A 19,276-nucleotide genomic window follows, 5' to 3' on the forward strand; every position below is an offset into this window, starting at 1 on the left:
CTTCACTCCCAACACTGTCAATCCACCAGTCCCTGCCAGTGCTTCACTCCCAACACTGTCAATCCACCAGTCCCTGCCAGTGCTTCACTCCCAACACTGTCAATCCACCAGTCCCTGCCTGTGCTTCACTCCCAACACTGTCAATCCACCAGTCCCTGCCTGTGCTTCACTCCCAACACTGTCAATCCACCAGTCCCTGCCAGTGCTTCACTTCCAACACTGTCAATCCACCAGTCCCTGCCTGTGCTTCACTCCCAACACTCAATCCACCAGTCCCTGCCTGTGCTTCACTCCCAACACTCAATCCACCAGTCCCTGCCTGTGCTTCACTCCCAGCACTGTCAATCCACCAGTCCCTGCCTGTGCTTCACTCCCAACACTGTCAATCCACCAGTCCCTGCCAGTGCTTCACTCCCAACACTGTCAATCCACCAGTCCCTGCCAGTGCTTCACTCCCAACACTGTCAATCCACCAGTCCCTGCCAGTGCAACACTCCCAGCACTGTCAATCCACCAGTCCCTGCCAGTGCTTCACTCCCAACACTGTCAATCCACCAGTCCCTGCCAGTGCAACACTCCCAACACTGTCAATCCACCAGTCCCTGCCTGTGCTTCACTCCCAACACTGTCAATCCACCAGTCCCTGCCTGTGCTTCACTCCCAACACTGTCAATCCACCAGTCCCTGCCAGTGCTTCACTTCCAACACTGTCAATCCACCAGTCCCTGCCTGTGCTTCACTCCCAACACTGTCAATCCACCAGTCCCTGCCTGCTTCACTCCCAACACTGTCAATCCACCAGTCCCTGCCAGTGCTTCACTCCCAACACTGTCAATCCACCAGTCCCCGCCAGTGCTTCACTCCCAACACTGTCAATCCACCAGTCCCCGCCAGTGCTTCACTCCCAACACTGTCAATCCACCAGTCCCTGCCAGTGCTTCACTCCCAACACTGTCAATCCACCAGTCCCCGCCAGTGCTTCACTCCCAACACTGTCAATCCACCAGTCCCTGCCAGTGCTTCACTCCCAACACTGTCAATGCACCAGTCCCCGCCAGTGCTTCACTCCCAACACTGTCAATCCACCAGTCCCCGCCAGTGCTTCACTCCCAACACTGTCAATCCACCAGTCCCTGCCAGTGCTTCACTCCCAACACTGTCAATCCACCAGTCCCTGCCTCTGCTTCACTCCCAACACTCAATCCACCAGTCTCTGCCTGTGCTTCACTCCCAACACTGTCAATCCACCAGTCCCTGCCAGTGCAACACTCCCAACACTGTCAATCCACCAGTCCCTGCCAGTGCTTCACTCCCAACACTGTCAATCCACCAGTCCCTGCCAGTGCAACACTCCCAACACTGTCAATCCACCAGTCCCTGCCTGTGCTTCACTCCCAACACTGTCAATCCACCAGTCCCTGCCAGTGCTTCACTCCCAACACTGTCAATCCACCAGTCCCTGCCAGTGCTTCACTCCCAACACTGTCAATCCACCAGTCCCTGCCAGTGCTTCACTCCCAACACTGTCAATCCACCAGTCCCTGCCTGTGCTTCACTCCCAACACTCAATCCACCAGTCCCTGCCAGTGCTTCACTCCCAACACTGTCAATCCACCAGTCCCTGCCTGTTCTTCACTCCCAACACTGTCAATCCACCAGTCCCTGCCTGTGCTTCACTCCCAACACTCAATCCACCAGTCCCTGCCTGTGCTTCACTCCCAACACTGTCAATCCACCAGTCCCTGCCTGTGCTTCACTCCCAACACTGTCAATCCACCAGTCCCTGCCTGTGCTTCACTTCCAACACTCAATCCACCAGTCCCTGCCTGTGCTTCACTCCCAACACTCAATCCACCAGTCCCTGCCTGTGCTTCACTCCCAACACTGTCAATCCACCAGTCCCTGCCTGTGCTTCACTCCCAACACTGTCAATCCACCAGTCCCTGCCTGTGCTTCACTCCCAACACTGTCAATCCACCAGTCCCTGCCAGTGCTTCACTCCCAACACTGTCAATCCACCAGTCCCTGCCAGTGCAACACTCCCAACACTGTCAATCCACCAGTCCCTGCCTGTGCTTCACTCCCAACACTGTCAATCCACCAGTCCCTGCCAGTGCTTCACTCCCAACACTGTCAATCCACCAGTCCCTGCCTGTGCTTCACTCCCAACACTGTCAATCCCCCCGTCCCTGCCAGTGCTTCACTCCCAACAATGTCAATCCACCAGTCCCTGCCAGTGTTTCACTCCCAACACTGTCAATCCACCAGTCCCTGCCTCTGCTTCACTCCCAACACTCAATCCACCAGTCTCTGCCTGTGCTTCACTCCCAACACTGTCAATCCACCAGTCCCTGCCTGTGCTTCACTCCCAACACTGTCAATCCACCAGTCCCTGTCTGTGCTTCACTCCCAACACTGTCAATCCACCAGTCCCTGCCAGTGCTTCACTCCCAACACTGTCAATCCACCAGTCCCTGCCAGTGCAACACTCCCAACACTGTCAATCCACCAGTCCCTGCCTGTGCTTCACTCCCAACACTGTCAATCCACCAGTCCCTGCCAGTGCTTCACTCCCAACACTGTCAATCCACCAGTCCCTGCCAGTGCAACACTCCCAACACTGTCAATCCACCAGTCCCTGCCTGTGCTTCACTCCCAACACTGTCAATCCACCAGTCCCTGCCAGTGCTTCACTCCCAGCACTGTCAATCCACCAGTCCCTGCCTGTGCTTCACTCCCAACACTGTCAATCCCCCCGTCCCTGCCAGTGCTTCACTCCCAACAATGTCAATCCACCAGTCCCTGCCAGTGTTTCACTCCCAACACTGTCAATCCACCAGTCCCTGCCAGTGCTTCACTCCCAACACTGTCAATCCACCAGTCCCTGCCAGTGCAACACTCCCAACACTGTCAATCCACCAGTCCCTGCCTGTGCTTCACTCCCAACACTGTCAATCCACCAGTCCCTGCCAGTGCTTCACTCCCAACACTGTCAATCCACCAGTCCCTGCCAGTGCTTCACTCCCAACACTGTCAATCCACCAGTCCCTGCCAGTGCTTCACTCCCAACACTGTCAATCCACCAGTCCCTGCCAGTGCTTCACTCCCAACACTGTCAATCCACCAGTCCCTGCCTGTGCTTCACTCCCAACACTGTCAATCCACCAGTCCCTGCCTGTGCTTCACTCCCAACACTGTCAATCCACCAGTCCCTGCCAGTGCTTCACTTCCAACACTGTCAATCCACCAGTCCCTGCCTGTGCTTCACTCCCAACACTCAATCCACCAGTCCCTGCCTGTGCTTCACTCCCAACACTCAATCCACCAGTCCCTGCCTGTGCTTCACTCCCAGCACTGTCAATCCACCAGTCCTTGCCTGTGCTTCACTCCCAACACTGTCAATCCACCAGTCCCTGCCTGTGCTTCACTCCCAACACTGTCAATCCACCAGTCCCTGCCAGTGCTTCACTCCCAACACTGTCAATCCACCAGTCCCTGCCAGTGCAACACTCCCAACACTGTCAATCCACCAGTCCCTGCCTGTGCTTCACTCCCAACACTGTCAATCCACCAGTCCCTGCCAGTGCTTCACTCCCAACACTGTCAATCCACCAGTCCCTGCCAGTGCAACACTCCCAACACTGTCAATCCACCAGTCCCTGCCTGTGCTTCACTCCCAACACTGTCAATCCACCAGTCCCTGCCAGTGCTTCACTCCCAACACTGTCAATCCACCAGTCCCTGCCTGTGCTTCACTCCCAACACTGTCAATCCCCCCGTCCCTGCCAGTGCTTCACTCCCAACAATGTCAATCCACCAGTCCCTGCCAGTGTTTCACTCCCAACACTGTCAATCCACCAGTCCCTGCCAGTGCAACACTCCCAACACTGTCAATCCACCAGTCCCTGCCTGTGCTTCACTCCCAACACTGTCAATCCACCAGTCCCTGCCTGTGCTTCACTCCCAACACTGTCAATCCACCAGTCCCTGCCAGTGCTTCACTCCCAACACTGTCAATCCACCAGTCCCTGCCAGTGCAACACTCCCAACACTGTCAATCCACCTGTCCCTGCCTGTGCTTCACTCCCAACACTGTCAATCCACCAGTCCCTGCCAGTGCTTCACTCCCAACACTGTCAATCCACCAGTCCCTGCCAGTGCTTCACTCCCAACACTGTCAATCCACCAGTCCCTGCCAGTGCTTCACTCCCAACACTGTCAATCCACCAGTCCCTGCCAGTGCTTCACTCCCAACACTGTCAATCCACCAGTCCCTGCCTGTGCTTCACTCCCAACACTGTCAGTCCCCCCGTCCCTGCCAGTGCTTCACTCCCAACAATGTCAATCCACCAGTCCCTGCCAGTGTTTCACTCCCAACACTGTCAATCCACCAGTCCCTGCCAGTGCAACACTCCCAACACTGTCAATCCACCAGTCCCTGCCTGTGCTTCACTCCCAACACTGTCAATCCACCAGTCCCTGCCAGTGCTTCACTCCCAACACTGTCAATCCACCAGTCCCTGCCAGTGCTTCACTCCCAACACTGTCAATCCACCAGTCCCTGCCAGTGCTTCACTCCCAACACTGTCAATCCACCAGTCCCTGCCAGTGCTTCACTCCCAACACTGTCAATCCACCAGTCCCTGCCAGTGCTTCACTCCCAACACTGTCAATCCACCAGTCCCTGCCAGTGCAACACTCCCAGCACTGTCAATCCACCAGTCCCTGCCAGTGCTTCACTCCCAACACTGTCAATCCACCAGTCCCTGCCAGTGCAACACTCCCAACACTGTCAATCCACCAGTCCCTGCCAGTGCTTCACTCCCAACACTGTCAATCCACCAGTCCCTGCCAGTGCAACACTCCCAACACTGTCAATCCACCAGTCCCTGCCTGTGCTTCACTCCCAACACTGTCAATCCACCAGTCCCTGCCAGTGCTTCACTCCCAACACTGTCAATCCACCAGTCCCTGCCAGTGCTTCACTCCCAACACTGTCAATCCACCAGTCCCTGCCAGTGCTTCACTCCCAACACTGTCAATCCACCAGTCCCTGCCTGTGCTTCACTCCCAACACTGTCAATCCACCAGTCCCTGCCTGTGCTTCACTCCCAACACTGTCAATCCACCAGTCCCTGCCAGTGCTTCACTTCCAACACTGTCAATCCACCAGTCCCTGCCTGTGCTTCACTCCCAACACTCAATCCACCAGTCCCTGCCTGTGCTTCACTCCCAACACTCAATCCACCAGTCCCTGCCTGTGCTTCACTCCCAGCACTGTCAATCCACCAGTCCCTGCCTGTGCTTCACTCCCAACACTGTCAATCCACCAGTCCCTGCCAGTGCTTCACTCCCAACACTGTCAATCCACCAGTCCCTGCCAGTGCTTCACTCCCAACACTGTCAATCCACCAGTCCCTGCCAGTGCAACACTCCCAGCACTGTCAATCCACCAGTCCCTGCCAGTGCTTCACTCCCAACACTGTCAATCCACCAGTCCCTGCCAGTGCAACACTCCCAACACTGTCAATCCACCAGTCCCTGCCTGTGCTTCACTCCCAACACTGTCAATCCACCAGTCCCTGCCTGTGCTTCACTCCCAACACTGTCAATCCACCAGTCCCTGCCAGTGCTTCACTTCCAACACTGTCAATCCACCAGTCCCTGCCTGTGCTTCACTCCCAACACTGTCAATCCACCAGTCCCTGCCTGCTTCACTCCCAACACTGTCAATCCACCAGTCCCTGCCAGTGCTTCACTCCCAACACTGTCAATCCACCAGTCCCCGCCAGTGCTTCACTCCCAACACTGTCAATCCACCAGTCCCCGCCAGTGCTTCACTCCCAACACTGTCAATCCACCAGTCCCTGCCAGTGCTTCACTCCCAACACTGTCAATGCACCAGTCCCCGCCAGTGCTTCACTCCCAACACTGTCAATCCACCAGTCCCCGCCAGTGCTTCACTCCCAACACTGTCAATCCACCAGTCCCTGCCAGTGCTTCACTCCCAACACTGTCAATGCACCAGTCCCCGCCAGTGCTTCACTCCCAACACTGTCAATACACCAGTCCCTGCCTGTGCTTCACTCCCAACACTGTCAATACACCAGTCCCTGCCTGTGCTTCACTCCCAAATCCTATTGTGCCCTGTGTCCTTTTGTATTAGAACCACTGGTTTCCCCATTGCCAACATTTTCACATCCTCAAAGAAACCCAGAGATTTATCAAACATAATTTCCTTTTCATAAAACCAGATGACTTCTACTTGACTGACAATATTTTCCAAATCCTCTTCTTCTTCAGGAAAGAATTCCCACTTTTGCCAATAGTTGAAGCTAAGCTAACTGTCCATGAGAAATTTCTTTAGCCAGAGGATAGGGATTCTGTGGAGTTTATCCTTTCTTCAATAGTATGATTATTTGTGCAGTACTTTGAATTGTCTGGGATCTCTCCAAAATGAAAAGAGCTGATTACAGAAATAAATCTTCAGCCCACCCTGTCCAAGCCGAAAATCTTCCATGCTAATCCCATTTACCAGTGCATGAACATTCCCTAAAGCCCTATCATTCTTGGTGTGTGTTCTACTCTCATTACTCCTGGTAAAGTGCACCACCACCACCTTACACTTATCAGTCATTGCCATTGCTCCCTCCATCTTATCAACATCCTCTTTCTGTCCTGGCCCCTGACTGTCTACATGAAGCAGAAGGGTGATGATTGGATGGATCATACTCACGGGTGAGGATTAGGCACAGCAACATCATCAGGGCGAACCTGAAGGAAGTTTATAATCCACTGACAGCGTGAGATCTTGGGAGGCTGGCTGAGCAGCATTTGTAAGTAGTCAGCTAGGGTGCTCTGTCTGTTCTCTGTGGTTTTGTGACCTTCCAACCATCTGGGAGCTGTGAAGGGTAAAGACCATTAGAAAACAAGACATAGGAGTGTGATTAGGCCACCTGATCCATAGAGGCTACTCCACAATTTCATGGCCCTTACTAGTCAAGTACCTATCAGCCTCTGCTTTACATATACCCAATAATGTGGCCTCCACAGAGACTGTGACAATAAATTCCACAGATTCACCAGCTTCTGCCTAAAGAAATTCCTCCTCACCTCTGTTTTAAATGTACACTCTCGTATTCTGAGGCTATACTCTCTAGTCCTAGATTCCCCGCCTATTGGAAACATTCTCTCAAAGTCCACTCTGTAAGGCCTAACAATTGCCAATAGGTTTCACAGAGATTCCCCCACTCATTCTTATAAACTCCAGTGAGTACAGGTCCAGAGCAATCAAATGCTCCACACATTTAACCCTTTCATTCCTGGGTTCATTCTCATAAACCTCCTCTGGACTCTCTTCAACACTAGCACATCCTTTATTCAATAAAAGCACTCACAACATTCCAAATGTGGTCTGGCCAATATTTTATAAAGCCTCAGCTTCTGTCTTTGCTTTTATACTTTAGTCTGATCAAAATGAATGCAAGCATTGCTTTCCTGACAACTGCCTTGACCTTCAAGTTCACCTTTAGTGAATCCTACACTTGGATCCCAAGTTCCTCTGCACCTCTGATTTCTGGGTTTGCTCCCTGTCTAGAAAATCATCTACGCTTTGTTTTCTTCTACCAAAACACAAGACCATACATTTACCTACGCTGTTTTCCATCTGCTACTTCTTGCACATTCTTCTAATTTGTCCTCCTGTAGGCTCCTCGTTGCCTCAATGCTGCATGTCACCTATCTTTTTATCATTTGCACGCTTGGCTACAAAGCCAGCATGGATTCCATCATACAGGTCAATGACATATTATGTGAGAGACACCTCATAACTTAGAAACATAGAAAACCTACAGCACAATACAGGCCCTTCAGACCATGAAGTTGTGCCAAACATGTCTCTACCTTAGAAATTACTAGCCTTACCCATAGCCCTCTATTTTACTGAGCTCCATGTACCTATCTAAAAGTCTCTTAAAAGACCCTATCGTATCTGCCTCCACCACCATTGCCGACAGCCCATTCCACATGCTCACCACTCTCTGAGTACAAAACTTACCCCTGACCCCTCCTCTGTATCTACTCCCCAGCACCTTAAACCTGTATCCTCTTGTGGCAATTATTTCAGCCCTGGGAAAAAGCCTCTGACTATCCACACGATCAATGCCTCTCAACATCTTATACACCTCTATCAGGTCACCTCTCATCCTCCGTCACTCCAAGGAGAAAAGGCCGAGTTCACTCAACCTATCCTCATAAGGCATGCTCCCCAATCCAGGCAACATCCTTGTAAATCTGCTCTGCACCCTTTCTATGGTTTCCACATCCTTCCTGTAGTGAGGTGACCAGAACTGAGCACAGTACTCCAAGTGGGATCTGACCAGGGTCCTATATAGCTGCAACATTACCTCTTGGCTCATAAACTCAATCCCACAATCGATGAAGGTCAATACACCGTATTCCTTCTTAACCACAGAGTCACCCTGTGCAGCAGCTTTGAGTGTCCTGTGGACCCCCAAGACCCTTCTGATCCTCCACATTGCCAAGAGTCTTACCATTACTATTATATTCTGCCATTTTATTTGACCTAACAGAATGAACCACTTTTCACTTTTCTGGGTTGAACTCCATCTACCAATTCTCAACCCAGTTTTGCATCCTATCAATGTCCCATTGTAACCTTCCTGAACACGGGTAACAAACTCCACCCCATCTAAACCCTTTGCACTAGGGAGATGCCAATTGATACTTAGCAAATTGACTTTTCTGCTGGCTGTGGATGGAATAACAGCTTTTTGCAGCTGCTCCTGGTTTACTTTACATTTCTTACTTCCCAACCTGATTTGAAACCTTACTTTTGAATGTGACATTGTCTTACCATGGCTACAAGAACTGCTAAAGGTACTAAAAAAGAAGATCCCTCTACATCTTTGGATTCTATTATGGAGTTGCTGCAAAAACACAGAAAAGAAGCAGAAGAAATAACTTATGAATTCTTGGCCTCGAAGAGTTAACTGAAGGTGATCACCCTACGGAATTCTTTGCAAACTTTGCAGATATTCCCTAATATTTTTAAAGTTGACACCAATGATTCACCGAGCTCACAGAGTGGCTGGAAACAGACCTTGTTCAGTAATTATCTGTTTTCATGAATTTCAAACAAAGGACCTTATCATTTGTGAATCCTGTCGGAAAGATATGATCGATTACAATGGCAAGAAGATTAGGATTGTCAAGGATTTCTCAGCAGAGATCATGAGGGAGCGTGTTAAGTTTAAAAGTGTCATGTCAGAGCTGTTCAACAAAAATTCTAAACCTTCTTTACAGTATCCAGCTCGGCTCAGAGTTACACAGTGGGTTATGGTTCCGTTTCAGTTCAGAGGCTCAGAGATTTTTGGAGTCAGAAAATTGACTGTTTATTATTTTTTTACGTGACTAACTGCGTATTTTACCTTTAGTAAACCTTATAGTCAACTCTCTTTTTGATCCTTTTAAGGCTTTATTTTGAGAATAAGACTTTAACGAGCTAATACTTTGTGTGTTCATATTATTTCATATTATACTTCTTTCTCTAGAGTTCTTGATATCAGAATTAAGTGTTTCTTTTTTATCTGCTGTTTTGACTAGGTTGGAATACTTCTAACCTTGAAATTAATTTGGAGCTAAGCCAGTAGGTTCTCGGGGGGAGGGGGGGGGTGTTATCATTAGGTGTAGGTGTCGACTTTCTTTCCTTGGGAGGGAGTGGGGGAGGAGGGTTGAGTTTTTTTCCCTGGAAGCTGTTTTGGATTCTTAGCCATATCTGTTGCTTGGTTACCTTATTTCAAAGGTCATTGTTTAGCTTTATTAATCATTTCAGGGATTATCTCTCTAACTTTTGAATAATATTAAAATGGTTTATACTACTTAACTTACTTAGTCTTAAAGTGAAAGGGTTAAATCACCCTGCGAAACGAAATAAGATTTTTGCCTATATTAAAAAAATTAAGGTCCCAATTATTTTTTTACAATAAACTCACGTATGTAACCCTAATAATTCACACCTTTTTAGTCGATGGAAAGAATTAATCTTTTACTGTTGTTTTCAGGCCAAGTCTAGGGGAGTTTCAATTTTTATAGATAACACAGTTCCTTTTGTTTAACACAGTGTCGTCTCTGATACTAATGGGTATCAGGGAAATTAGAGAATAAATTAATGGTATTTGCAACACACACAAAATGCTGGTGGAACGCAGCAGGCCAGGTAGCATCTATAAGGAGAAGCACTGTCGATGTTTTGGGCTGAGACCCTTCGTCAGGACTAACTGAAAGGAAAGATAGTATGAGGTTTGAAAGTAGGATGGGGAGGGGAAAATGAGAAATGATAGGAGGAGACCGGAGGGGGTGGGGTGAAGCTGAGAGCCGGAAAGGTGATTGGCAAAAGGGATACAGAACTGGAGAAGGGAAAGGATCATGGGATGGGAGGCCTAGGGAGAAAGAAAGGGGGAGGTGAAGAACAGGCAGAGTGATGGGCAGAGAGAGAAAGAAAAAAAAGGAGGGGAAAAAAAACCTGAATATGTCAGGGATGAGGTAAGAAGGGGAGGAGGGACATTAACGGAAGTTAGAGAAGTCAATGTTCATGCCATCAGGTTGGAGGCTACCCAGCCGGTATATAAGGTGTTGTTCCTCCAACTTGAGTGTGGCTTCATCTTGACAGTAGAGGAGGCCATGGATAGACATATCAGAATGGGAATGGGACGTGGAATTAAAATGTGTGGCCACTGGGAGACACTGCTTTCTCTGGCGGACCGAGCGTAGGTGTTCAGCGAAACGGTCTCCCAGTCTGCGTCGGGTATCACCAATATATAAAAGGCCACACAGGGAGCACTGGAAACAGTATACCACACCAGCCAACTCACAGGTGAAGTGTTGCCTCACCTGGAAGAACTGTCTGGGGCCCTGAATGGTGGTGAGGGAGGAAGTGTAAGGGCAGGTGTAACACTTGTTCCGCTTACAAGGATAAGTGCCAAGAGGGAGATCGGTGGGAAGGGATGGGGGGGACGAGTGGACAAGGGAGTCGCGTAGGGAGCGATCCCTGTGGAAAGCAGAAGGGGGGGGAGGGAAAGATGTGCTTGGTAGTGGGATCCCGTTGGAGGTGGAGGAACTTACAGAGAATTATACATTGGATCTGGAGGCTGGTGGGGTGGTAAGTGAGGACAAAGGGGATCCTATCCCGAGTGGGGCATTGGGCAGTTGGAGTGAGGGCAGATGTGCGGGAAATGGGAGAGATGCGTTTGAGAGCAGAGTTGATGGTGGAAGAAGGGAAGCCCCTTTGTTTAAAAAAGTAAGACATCTCCTTCGTCCTGGAATGAAAAGCCGCATCCTGAGAGCAGATGCGGCGGAGACGGAGGAATTGTGAGAAGGGGATAGCATTTTTGCAAGAGACGGTGGGAAGAGGAATAGTCCAGGTAGCTGGAGAGCCTGTAGGCTTATAGTAGATATCAGTAGATAGGCCGTCTCCAGAGATGGAGACAGAAAGATCAAGAAAGGGGAGGGAGGAGTCGGAAATGGACCAGATAAATTTGAGGGCAGGGTGAAAGTTGGAGGCAAAGTTAATGAAGTCATTTTAATGAAGTAATTTTTCCTCATCTCTGTTCTAAGTGGAGGTGCTTCAATCTTGAAGTCTTGCCTAGACACCTCTACCAGGGGAAATAACTTTGCCATATCTAATCTGTTCAGGCCTTTTAACATTCAGAATGTTTCTATGAGATCCCCCCTCATTCTCCTGAACTCCAGGGAATACAGCCCAAGAGCTGCCAGACGTTCCTCATACGGTAATCCTTTTATTCCTATTTTGTATACCTCCATAAAATCTCCCTTCATTCTTCTACACTCCAGGGGATAAAATCACTCCAGAAAAGGTGAGGCTGATCCAAGGGTCAAGGCGTGTGGGTACAAGATAGAGTCAGAATGTGCTTGAGACATGTTTGAGATGAAGTTGGAGTTGGAGTGAGTGAAATCAGAGTGGAGGAGTTTCAGAGCCCATCTACCTAAATTGAGAGTGAGGTTGGATTGATCTAAGCGCCAGGCTGATTTGGAAAGTTCAGGTATGGGCTGGAACTCGGCAGACACTGAATACACTGCTTGGGTCTGAGTGCAAGGTCTTTGTACAATTTAAATGCCTGGCTAGATGGATTGAAAAGGCTGGGTGTTGGGGACCACAGGTGTGGGTCAGGCTGCTTGCTGCTCTACAATGGCAAGCCATGGCACTGAGGCTGTGTCCTACTACAGCTGCTCTGGGCTTCGTGTCTGTGAGCTTCATGATGATTTTCCCCACTGCCTGATGAACTGAGGCTGCGGCTTTGGGCCTGCTCCGGGCTTCGTGTCTATGTCTTTGTATTCATCATCCTGAATGATGTCACTTGCTTTTATTGTTTGCATGATTTATGTTTGTTTTTCTCTCTCTGCACATTGGCCTTTTATTAAATTGAGTTCTTTGTTTTGTGGCTGCCTGTAAGCAGACAAATTTCAAGGCTGTATAACTTAGACATATTCTGATAACAAATGTACTTTGAACCTGAAACATGGATTAATCCTGTCCCTCAGAATTGTTTCCAGTAACTGCTTGTGTTATTAGAGTCACAGAGTCACAGACTTTATTTTCCTGGCCTATCTTTACCGCCATTTCTCAAATAAAGGAACATTTATAGAAAAATACAGCACAAAAACAGGCCTTTTGGCCATCTAGTCCATGCCAAATCATTTAAGTTGCCTAGTCCCATTGACTTGCACTGGGACCATATTCCTACCATCCATGTACCTATCCAAGCCTCTCTTAAACTTTGAAATCGACCTTGCATGCACCACTTCTGCTAGCAGCTCATTCCACACATTTGTGACCCGCTGAATGAAGAGGTTTCCCTTCATGTCCCCCTTAAACTTTTTATCTTTCCCTCTTAACCCATGTCCTCTGGTTGTAGTCCCATTCAACCTCAGTGGAAAAAGCCTGCTTGCATTTACCCTATCTATACCCCTCATAATTTTCTACATCAAATCTTCTCTCAATCTTCTACATTCCAAGCATAAAGTCATTTGACACTCTTCTAGAATTATCACTGTTTCTGACCAACCTGGTAAATGTGGAAGTGTCCTGGCTTTGGGATCTATTTCTCCAGCTTCAATAGGAAACAGTTCCTTCAGCATTTTCTGATATAAAAGAACAAAATTGTTAGTGCAAAACTGCAACACATATTGTACCTATACAGCATTCCTGACTCAGAAACACCGAACCCCTGCTCAAGAAAGAGTTCTAGAAAAAAGTAACTAATTGAAAGGTAGATGCTGGAAATCTGCATTGGGAACAGAAAATGTTGAAAACATTCAGCAGGTCAATCTGGAGAGACAGCTCTTTACTGGCTATGGGCTCCTGCTGAAAAAGCGGAGGCCAGAGCACCACCTCAGCTCACTTCCGCAGTAGACCTGCCCTCTGACAGGCACTATACACAACGAACATTTTGAGAGCCATCAGCTCAACAAAGTTGAGAAGAAACTATGACAGCGTGTGGCCTGCAGGCTAGGTGTAATAAGCTCACAAATGCTATCATGGTGGACCAAGTGTTTCAGCAATTCTACCATGGTGAGGAAAGCAAAACCCAAGGGTGGCACAGCTGCAGCTGTGGAGCGACAGCCCCAGTCAGCACTGTGCATGAGACGGGCAAAGCAGATGCTGGATTGTGAAGCCAGATGGGAGGATCAGGGACCATAACCAGTCAATGGGAAGTTGTCCCTATGTTGTTGACTGTCTCCTGTACCTCTTCCCTGATGGTAGTAATGAGAAGAGGGCATCTCCTGGAATGTGGAGGTGCTTAGTGATCCATGCCAGCTTTTTGTGGCATTACCTCTTGAAGATGCCCTCGATAGTAGGGTTTTTGTCCATGATGGAACTGGCTGAGTCCACAATCCTCTGCAGCCTCCATACATGCTGTGATACATCTGTAGGCATTTGCAAGAGTCTTTGGTGACATACTAAATCTTCTCAAGCTCTTAAAGATTTAAAACCACTGGCACTCCATCTTTTATGATTGCATCTATATGTTTCACCCAGGATAGATGGGTTTACGAACATTTGGAGAGGTATAATATGATTAGGAATGTCGAGGGTAGGTTGTGCCTTACGAGCCTGATTGAATATTTTGAGGATGTAACTAAATACATTGACGAAGGTAGAGCAGTTAGATGTAGTGTACATGGATTTCAGCAAGGCATTTGATAAGGTTCCTCATGCAAGACATTGAGTAAGTAAGGAGGCATGGGATCCAAGAGGAACATTGCTTTGTGGATCCAGAACTGGCTTGCCCACAGAAGGCAAAGAGTGGTTGTAGACGGGTCATATTCTGCATGGAGGTCTGTGACCTGTGGTGTGTCACAGGGATCTGTTCTGGGACCCTTTCTCTTCATGATTTTTATAAATGACCTGGATGAGGAAGTGGAGGGATGGGTTAGTAAGTTTGCTGATTACACAAAGGTTGGATTTGTTGTGGATAGTGTGGAGGGCTATCGGTGTCATGGTCTGGACCGTGAAGACCACATTCCGGTTCACAGTCTGGTCCGTGAAGACCACATTCCGGTTCAGAGTCTGGACCGTGAAGACCACATTCCGGTTCACAGTCTGGACCGTGAAGACCACATTCCGGTTCACAGTCTGGTCCGTGAAGACCACATTCCGGTTCACAGTCTGGTCCGTGAAGACCACATTCCGGTTCACAGTCTGGACCGTGAAGACCACATTCCGGTTCACAGTCTGGACCGTGAAGACCACATTCCGGTTCACAGTCTGGTCCGTGAAGACCACATTCCGATTCACAGTCTGGTCCGTGAAGAGTACATTCCGGTTCACAGTCTGGTCCATGAAGACCACATTCCAGTTCACAGTCTGGTCCGTGAAGAGTACATTCCGGTTCACAGTCTGGTCCGTGAAGTCCACATTCCGGTTCACAGTCTGGACCGTGAAGACCACATTCCGGTTCACAGTCTGGTCCGTGAAGACCACATTCTGGTTCACAGTCTGGACCGTGAAGACCACATTCCGGTTCACAGTCTGGTCCGTGAAGACCACATTCCGGTTCACAGTCTGGTCCGTGAAGACCACAATCCGATTCACAGTCTGGACCGTGAAGAGTACATTCCGGTTCACAGTCTGGTCCGTGAAGACCACATTCCGGTTCACAGTCTGGTCCGTGAAGACCACATTCCGATTCACAGTCTGGACCGTGAAGACCACATTCCGGTTCACAGTCTGGTCCGTGAAGACCACTTCCGGTTCAGAGTCTGGTCCGTGAAGACCACATTCCGGTTCACAGTCTGGTCCGTGAAGACCACATTCCGGTTCACAGTCTGGTCCGTGAAGACCACATTCCGGTTCACAGTCTGGACCGTGAAGACCACATTCCGGTTCACAGTCTGGACCGTGAAGACCACATTCCGGTTCACAGTCTGGTCCGTGAAGACCGCATTCCGGTTCACAGTGTGGTCGTGAAGACCACATTCTGGTTCACAGTCTGGACCGTGAAGACCACATTCCGGTTCACAGTCTGGTCCGTGAAGACCACATTCCAGTTCACAGTCTGGTCCGTGAAGAGTACATTCCGGTTCACAGTCTGGTCCGTGAAGACCACATTCTGGTTCACAGTCTGGTCCGTGAAGACCACAATCCGATTCACAGTCTGGACCGTGAAGAGTACATTCCGGTTCACAGTCTGGTCCGTGAAGACCACATTCCGGTTCACAGTCTGGACCGTGAAGACCACATTCCGGTTCACAGTCTGGTCCGTGAAGACCACATTCAGGTTCACAGTCTGGTCCGTGAAGACCACATTCCGGTTCACAGTCTGGTCCGTGAAGACCACATTCCGGTTCACAGTCTGGTCCGTGAAGTCCACATTCCGGTTCACAGTCTGGTCCGTGAAGTCCACATTCCGGTTCACAGTCTGGACCGTGAAGACCACATTCCGGTTCACAGTCTGGTCCGTGAAGACCACATTCCGATTCACAGTCTGGTCCGTGAAGAGTACATTCCGGTTCACAGTCTGGTCCGTGAAGACCACATTCCGGTTCACAGACTGGTGCGTGAAGACCACAATCCGATTCACAGTCTGGACCGTGAAGAGTACATTCCGGTTCACAGTCTGGTCCGTGAAGACCACATTCCGGTTCACAGTCTGGACCGTGAAGACCACATTCCGGTTCACAGTCTGGTCCGTGAAGACCACATTCCAGTTCACAGTCTGGACCGTGAAGACCACATTCCGGTTCACAGTCTGGTCCTTGAAGACCGCATTCCGGTTCACAGTCTGGTCCGTGAAGCCCACATTCCGGTTCACAGTCTGGACCGTGAAGACCACATTCCGGTTCACAGTCTGGTCCGTGAAGACCACATTCCGATTCACAGTCTGGACCGTGAAGAGTACATTCCGGTTCACAGTCTGGTCCGTGAAGACCACATTCCAGTTCACAGTCTGGTCCATGAAGACCACATTCCGATTCACAGTCTGGACCGTGAAGACCACATTCCGGTTCACAGTCTGGTCCGTGAAGAGCACATTCCGGTTCACAGTCTGGTCCGTGAAGACCACATTCCGGTTCACAGTCTGGTCCATGAAGATCACATTCCGGTTCACAGTCTGGACCGTGAAGAGCACATTCCGGTTCACAGTCTGGTCCGTGAAGACCACATTCCGATTCACAGTCTGGACCGTGAAGACCACATTCCGGTTCACAGTCTGGTCCTTGAAGACCACATTCCGGTTCACAGTCTGGTCCGTGAAAACCCCATTCCGGTTCACAGTCTGGTCCGTGAAGACCACATTCCGGTTCACAGTCTGGTCCGTGAAAACCACATTCCGGTTAACAGTCTGGACCATGAAGACCGCATTCCGGTTCACAGTCTGGACCGTGAAGACCGCATTCCGGTTCACAGTCTGGTCCGTGAAGACCACATTCCGGTTTACAGTCTGGTCCGTGAAGACCACATTCCGGTTCACAGTCTGGACCGTGAAGACCACATTCCGGTTCACAGTCTGGTCCGTGAAGACCACATTCCAGTTCACAGTCTGGACCATGATGACCGCATTCCGGTTCACAGTCTGGACCATGAAGACCGCATTCCGGTTCACAGTCTGGTCCGTGAAGAGCACATTCCGGTTCACAGTCTGGACCGTGAAGTCCTGGTCCGTGAAGACCACATTCCGGTTCACGGTCTGGTCCGTGAAAACCGCATTCCGGTTCACAGTCTGGACCGTGAAGACCACATTCTGGTTCACGGTCTGGTCCACTATTCCTTATTCCTGGTTTTCCAGTTTTTCCTTGTTCTGTTGGGTGCTCTAATTGAGGCACCTGATTCTCATTTTGTGCTGGCTGCATAAATAGCTCCTGTGTTCAGCTTCATTTGCTGGACTGTTCCTTTCCTTCCCCCCTGAAGCCCTTGCCTGTAATGATGTCAGGTTCTGCTTGTGGAACAAGATTGTTCGGAACTGTCTGTGTCCATGCCTTCACTAGATAGATCTGGCTGTTTGCTGCTACCTTGTGTTGAGAACCATCTCTGTTCTGTGTATGGGTCCTGGCTCTCTGTCGTGCTCCCTAGGAGGTGTCCTGACTCTTTGTAGAGCCCTGGCCCCAATTCCTGTTCCTAAGGCGGGGTCCTGGCTTGGTGTTCCATCCTCTGTGTTCCTGTTCTCTCTCGAGACCAAGGCTCTGTGTTCCTGTGTCCCGAGATTGAATCAAGGCTTTTGGTACTTGTCCTGTCCATGTACCTCGTCCTCTGCAGGAGTTCCATGTCTAGTTCTACAGCCAAGCTTCAAAGAACCCAAGCCACATCCAGTCCTGTAGCCATGTCATGTCCTCACCTAGTTCCAGGGTCTGAGCCTGAGTCAAGACCCAGTTTCTGGGTCCTTGTCCAGTCTCTGGCTCGGAGTCCAAGCCCAGGCTCCTGGTTCCCAGTTCCTTGACCTGGTCCTGCTTTCCTGGCCAAAGTCTGTGTTCCTGTCCCAGCTCCTAGTCTGTGTCCTGCCCCGTCCCCAACTCTAGTCCAGTTCCCAGTACTTCAGCATCTGTGTCTTGCATTTGGGTCCGCTCCCAGTGCCCACCTTATGACACTCAGTTACAGCGGGACATTGATAGGATTCAAAACTGGGCTGAGAGGTGGCAGAAGCAGTTCAACCCAGATAAGCGTGATGTGGTTCATTTTGGTAGGTCAAATATGATGGCAGAATATAGTATTAATGGTAAGACTCTGGACAGTGTGGAGGATCAGAGGGATCTTGGGGTCCAAGTCCACAGGACACACAAAGCAGCTGCATAGGTTGACTCTGTGGTTAAGAAGGTGAATGGTGTATTGGCCTTCATCAATCGTGGAAATGAATTTAGGAGCTGAGAGGTAATGTTGCAGCTATATAGGACCCTGGTCAGATCCCACTTGGAGTACTGTGCTCAGTTCTGGTCGCCTCATTACAGGAAGGATGTGCCTTATGGAGAGCATGCCTTATGAAAACACGTTGAGTGACATCGGCCTCTTCTCCTTGGAGAGACGGAGGATGAGAGGTGACCTGATCGAGGTGTATAAGATGATGGGAGGCATTGATCATGTGGATAGTCAGAGGCTTTTTCCCAGGGCTGAAATGGTTGCCACAAGAGGACACAGGTTTAAGGTGCCGGGGAGTAGGTCCAGAGGAGATGTCAGGGGTAAGTTTTTTACTCCAAGTGGTGAATGTGTGGAATGGGCTGCCGGAAACGGTGGTGGCGGTGGATATGATAGGGTCTTTTAAGAGACTTTTGGGTAGGTACATGGAGCTTAGAAAAATAGAGGGCTATAGGTAAGCCTAGTAATTTCTAAGGCAGGGACATGTTTGGCAGAACTTTGTGGGCCAAAGGGCCTGTATTGTGTTGTAGGTTTTCTATGTTGCTAATATTGGGTCAATGTGAGGTGAGTTACCCATGAGGAATAGAAACAGTAAGTAAACACAAAGTACACTGCAGATGCCGGGGTCAAAGCAACACATACAACACACTGGAGGAACTCAGCAGGTCCGGCAGCATCCATGGAAACGAGCAGTCAACGTTTCGGGCTGAGACCCTTCATCAGGACTGAAGAGGGAGGGGGCAGGGGCCCTATAAAGAAGGTGGGGGGAGGGTGGGAAGGAGAAGGCTGGTAGGTGTCAGGAGAAAAACCAATCAGAGGAAAGATCAAAGGGTGGGGGAGGGGAAGCAGGGAGGGGATAGGCAGGAAAGGTGAAGAAGGAATGTAAGGGGA

The 19,276-nt window shown here is 49.7% G+C and overlaps 1 protein-coding gene across 1 annotated transcript in view; it reads right to left on the minus strand.

Moving 5' to 3' along the window:
• Positions 1 to 19,276, minus strand: part of ncf1 (neutrophil cytosolic factor 1) — a 127,777-nt gene that overhangs the window by 85,581 nt on the left and 22,920 nt on the right. Inside the window, exons 3-4 of the mRNA XM_059972903.1 lie at positions 13,104 to 13,179; positions 6,737 to 6,902 (exon numbers count right to left, since the gene is read on the minus strand). Of these exons, the coding sequence (XP_059828886.1) occupies positions 6,737 to 6,902; positions 13,104 to 13,179 (242 nt within the window). The remainder of the gene's footprint in view (positions 1 to 6,736; positions 6,903 to 13,103; positions 13,180 to 19,276) is intronic.

This window comes from Hypanus sabinus, chromosome 6, assembly GCF_030144855.1.
Source record: "Hypanus sabinus isolate sHypSab1 chromosome 6, sHypSab1.hap1, whole genome shotgun sequence".
NCBI lineage: Eukaryota > Metazoa > Chordata > Chondrichthyes > Myliobatiformes > Dasyatidae > Hypanus > Hypanus sabinus.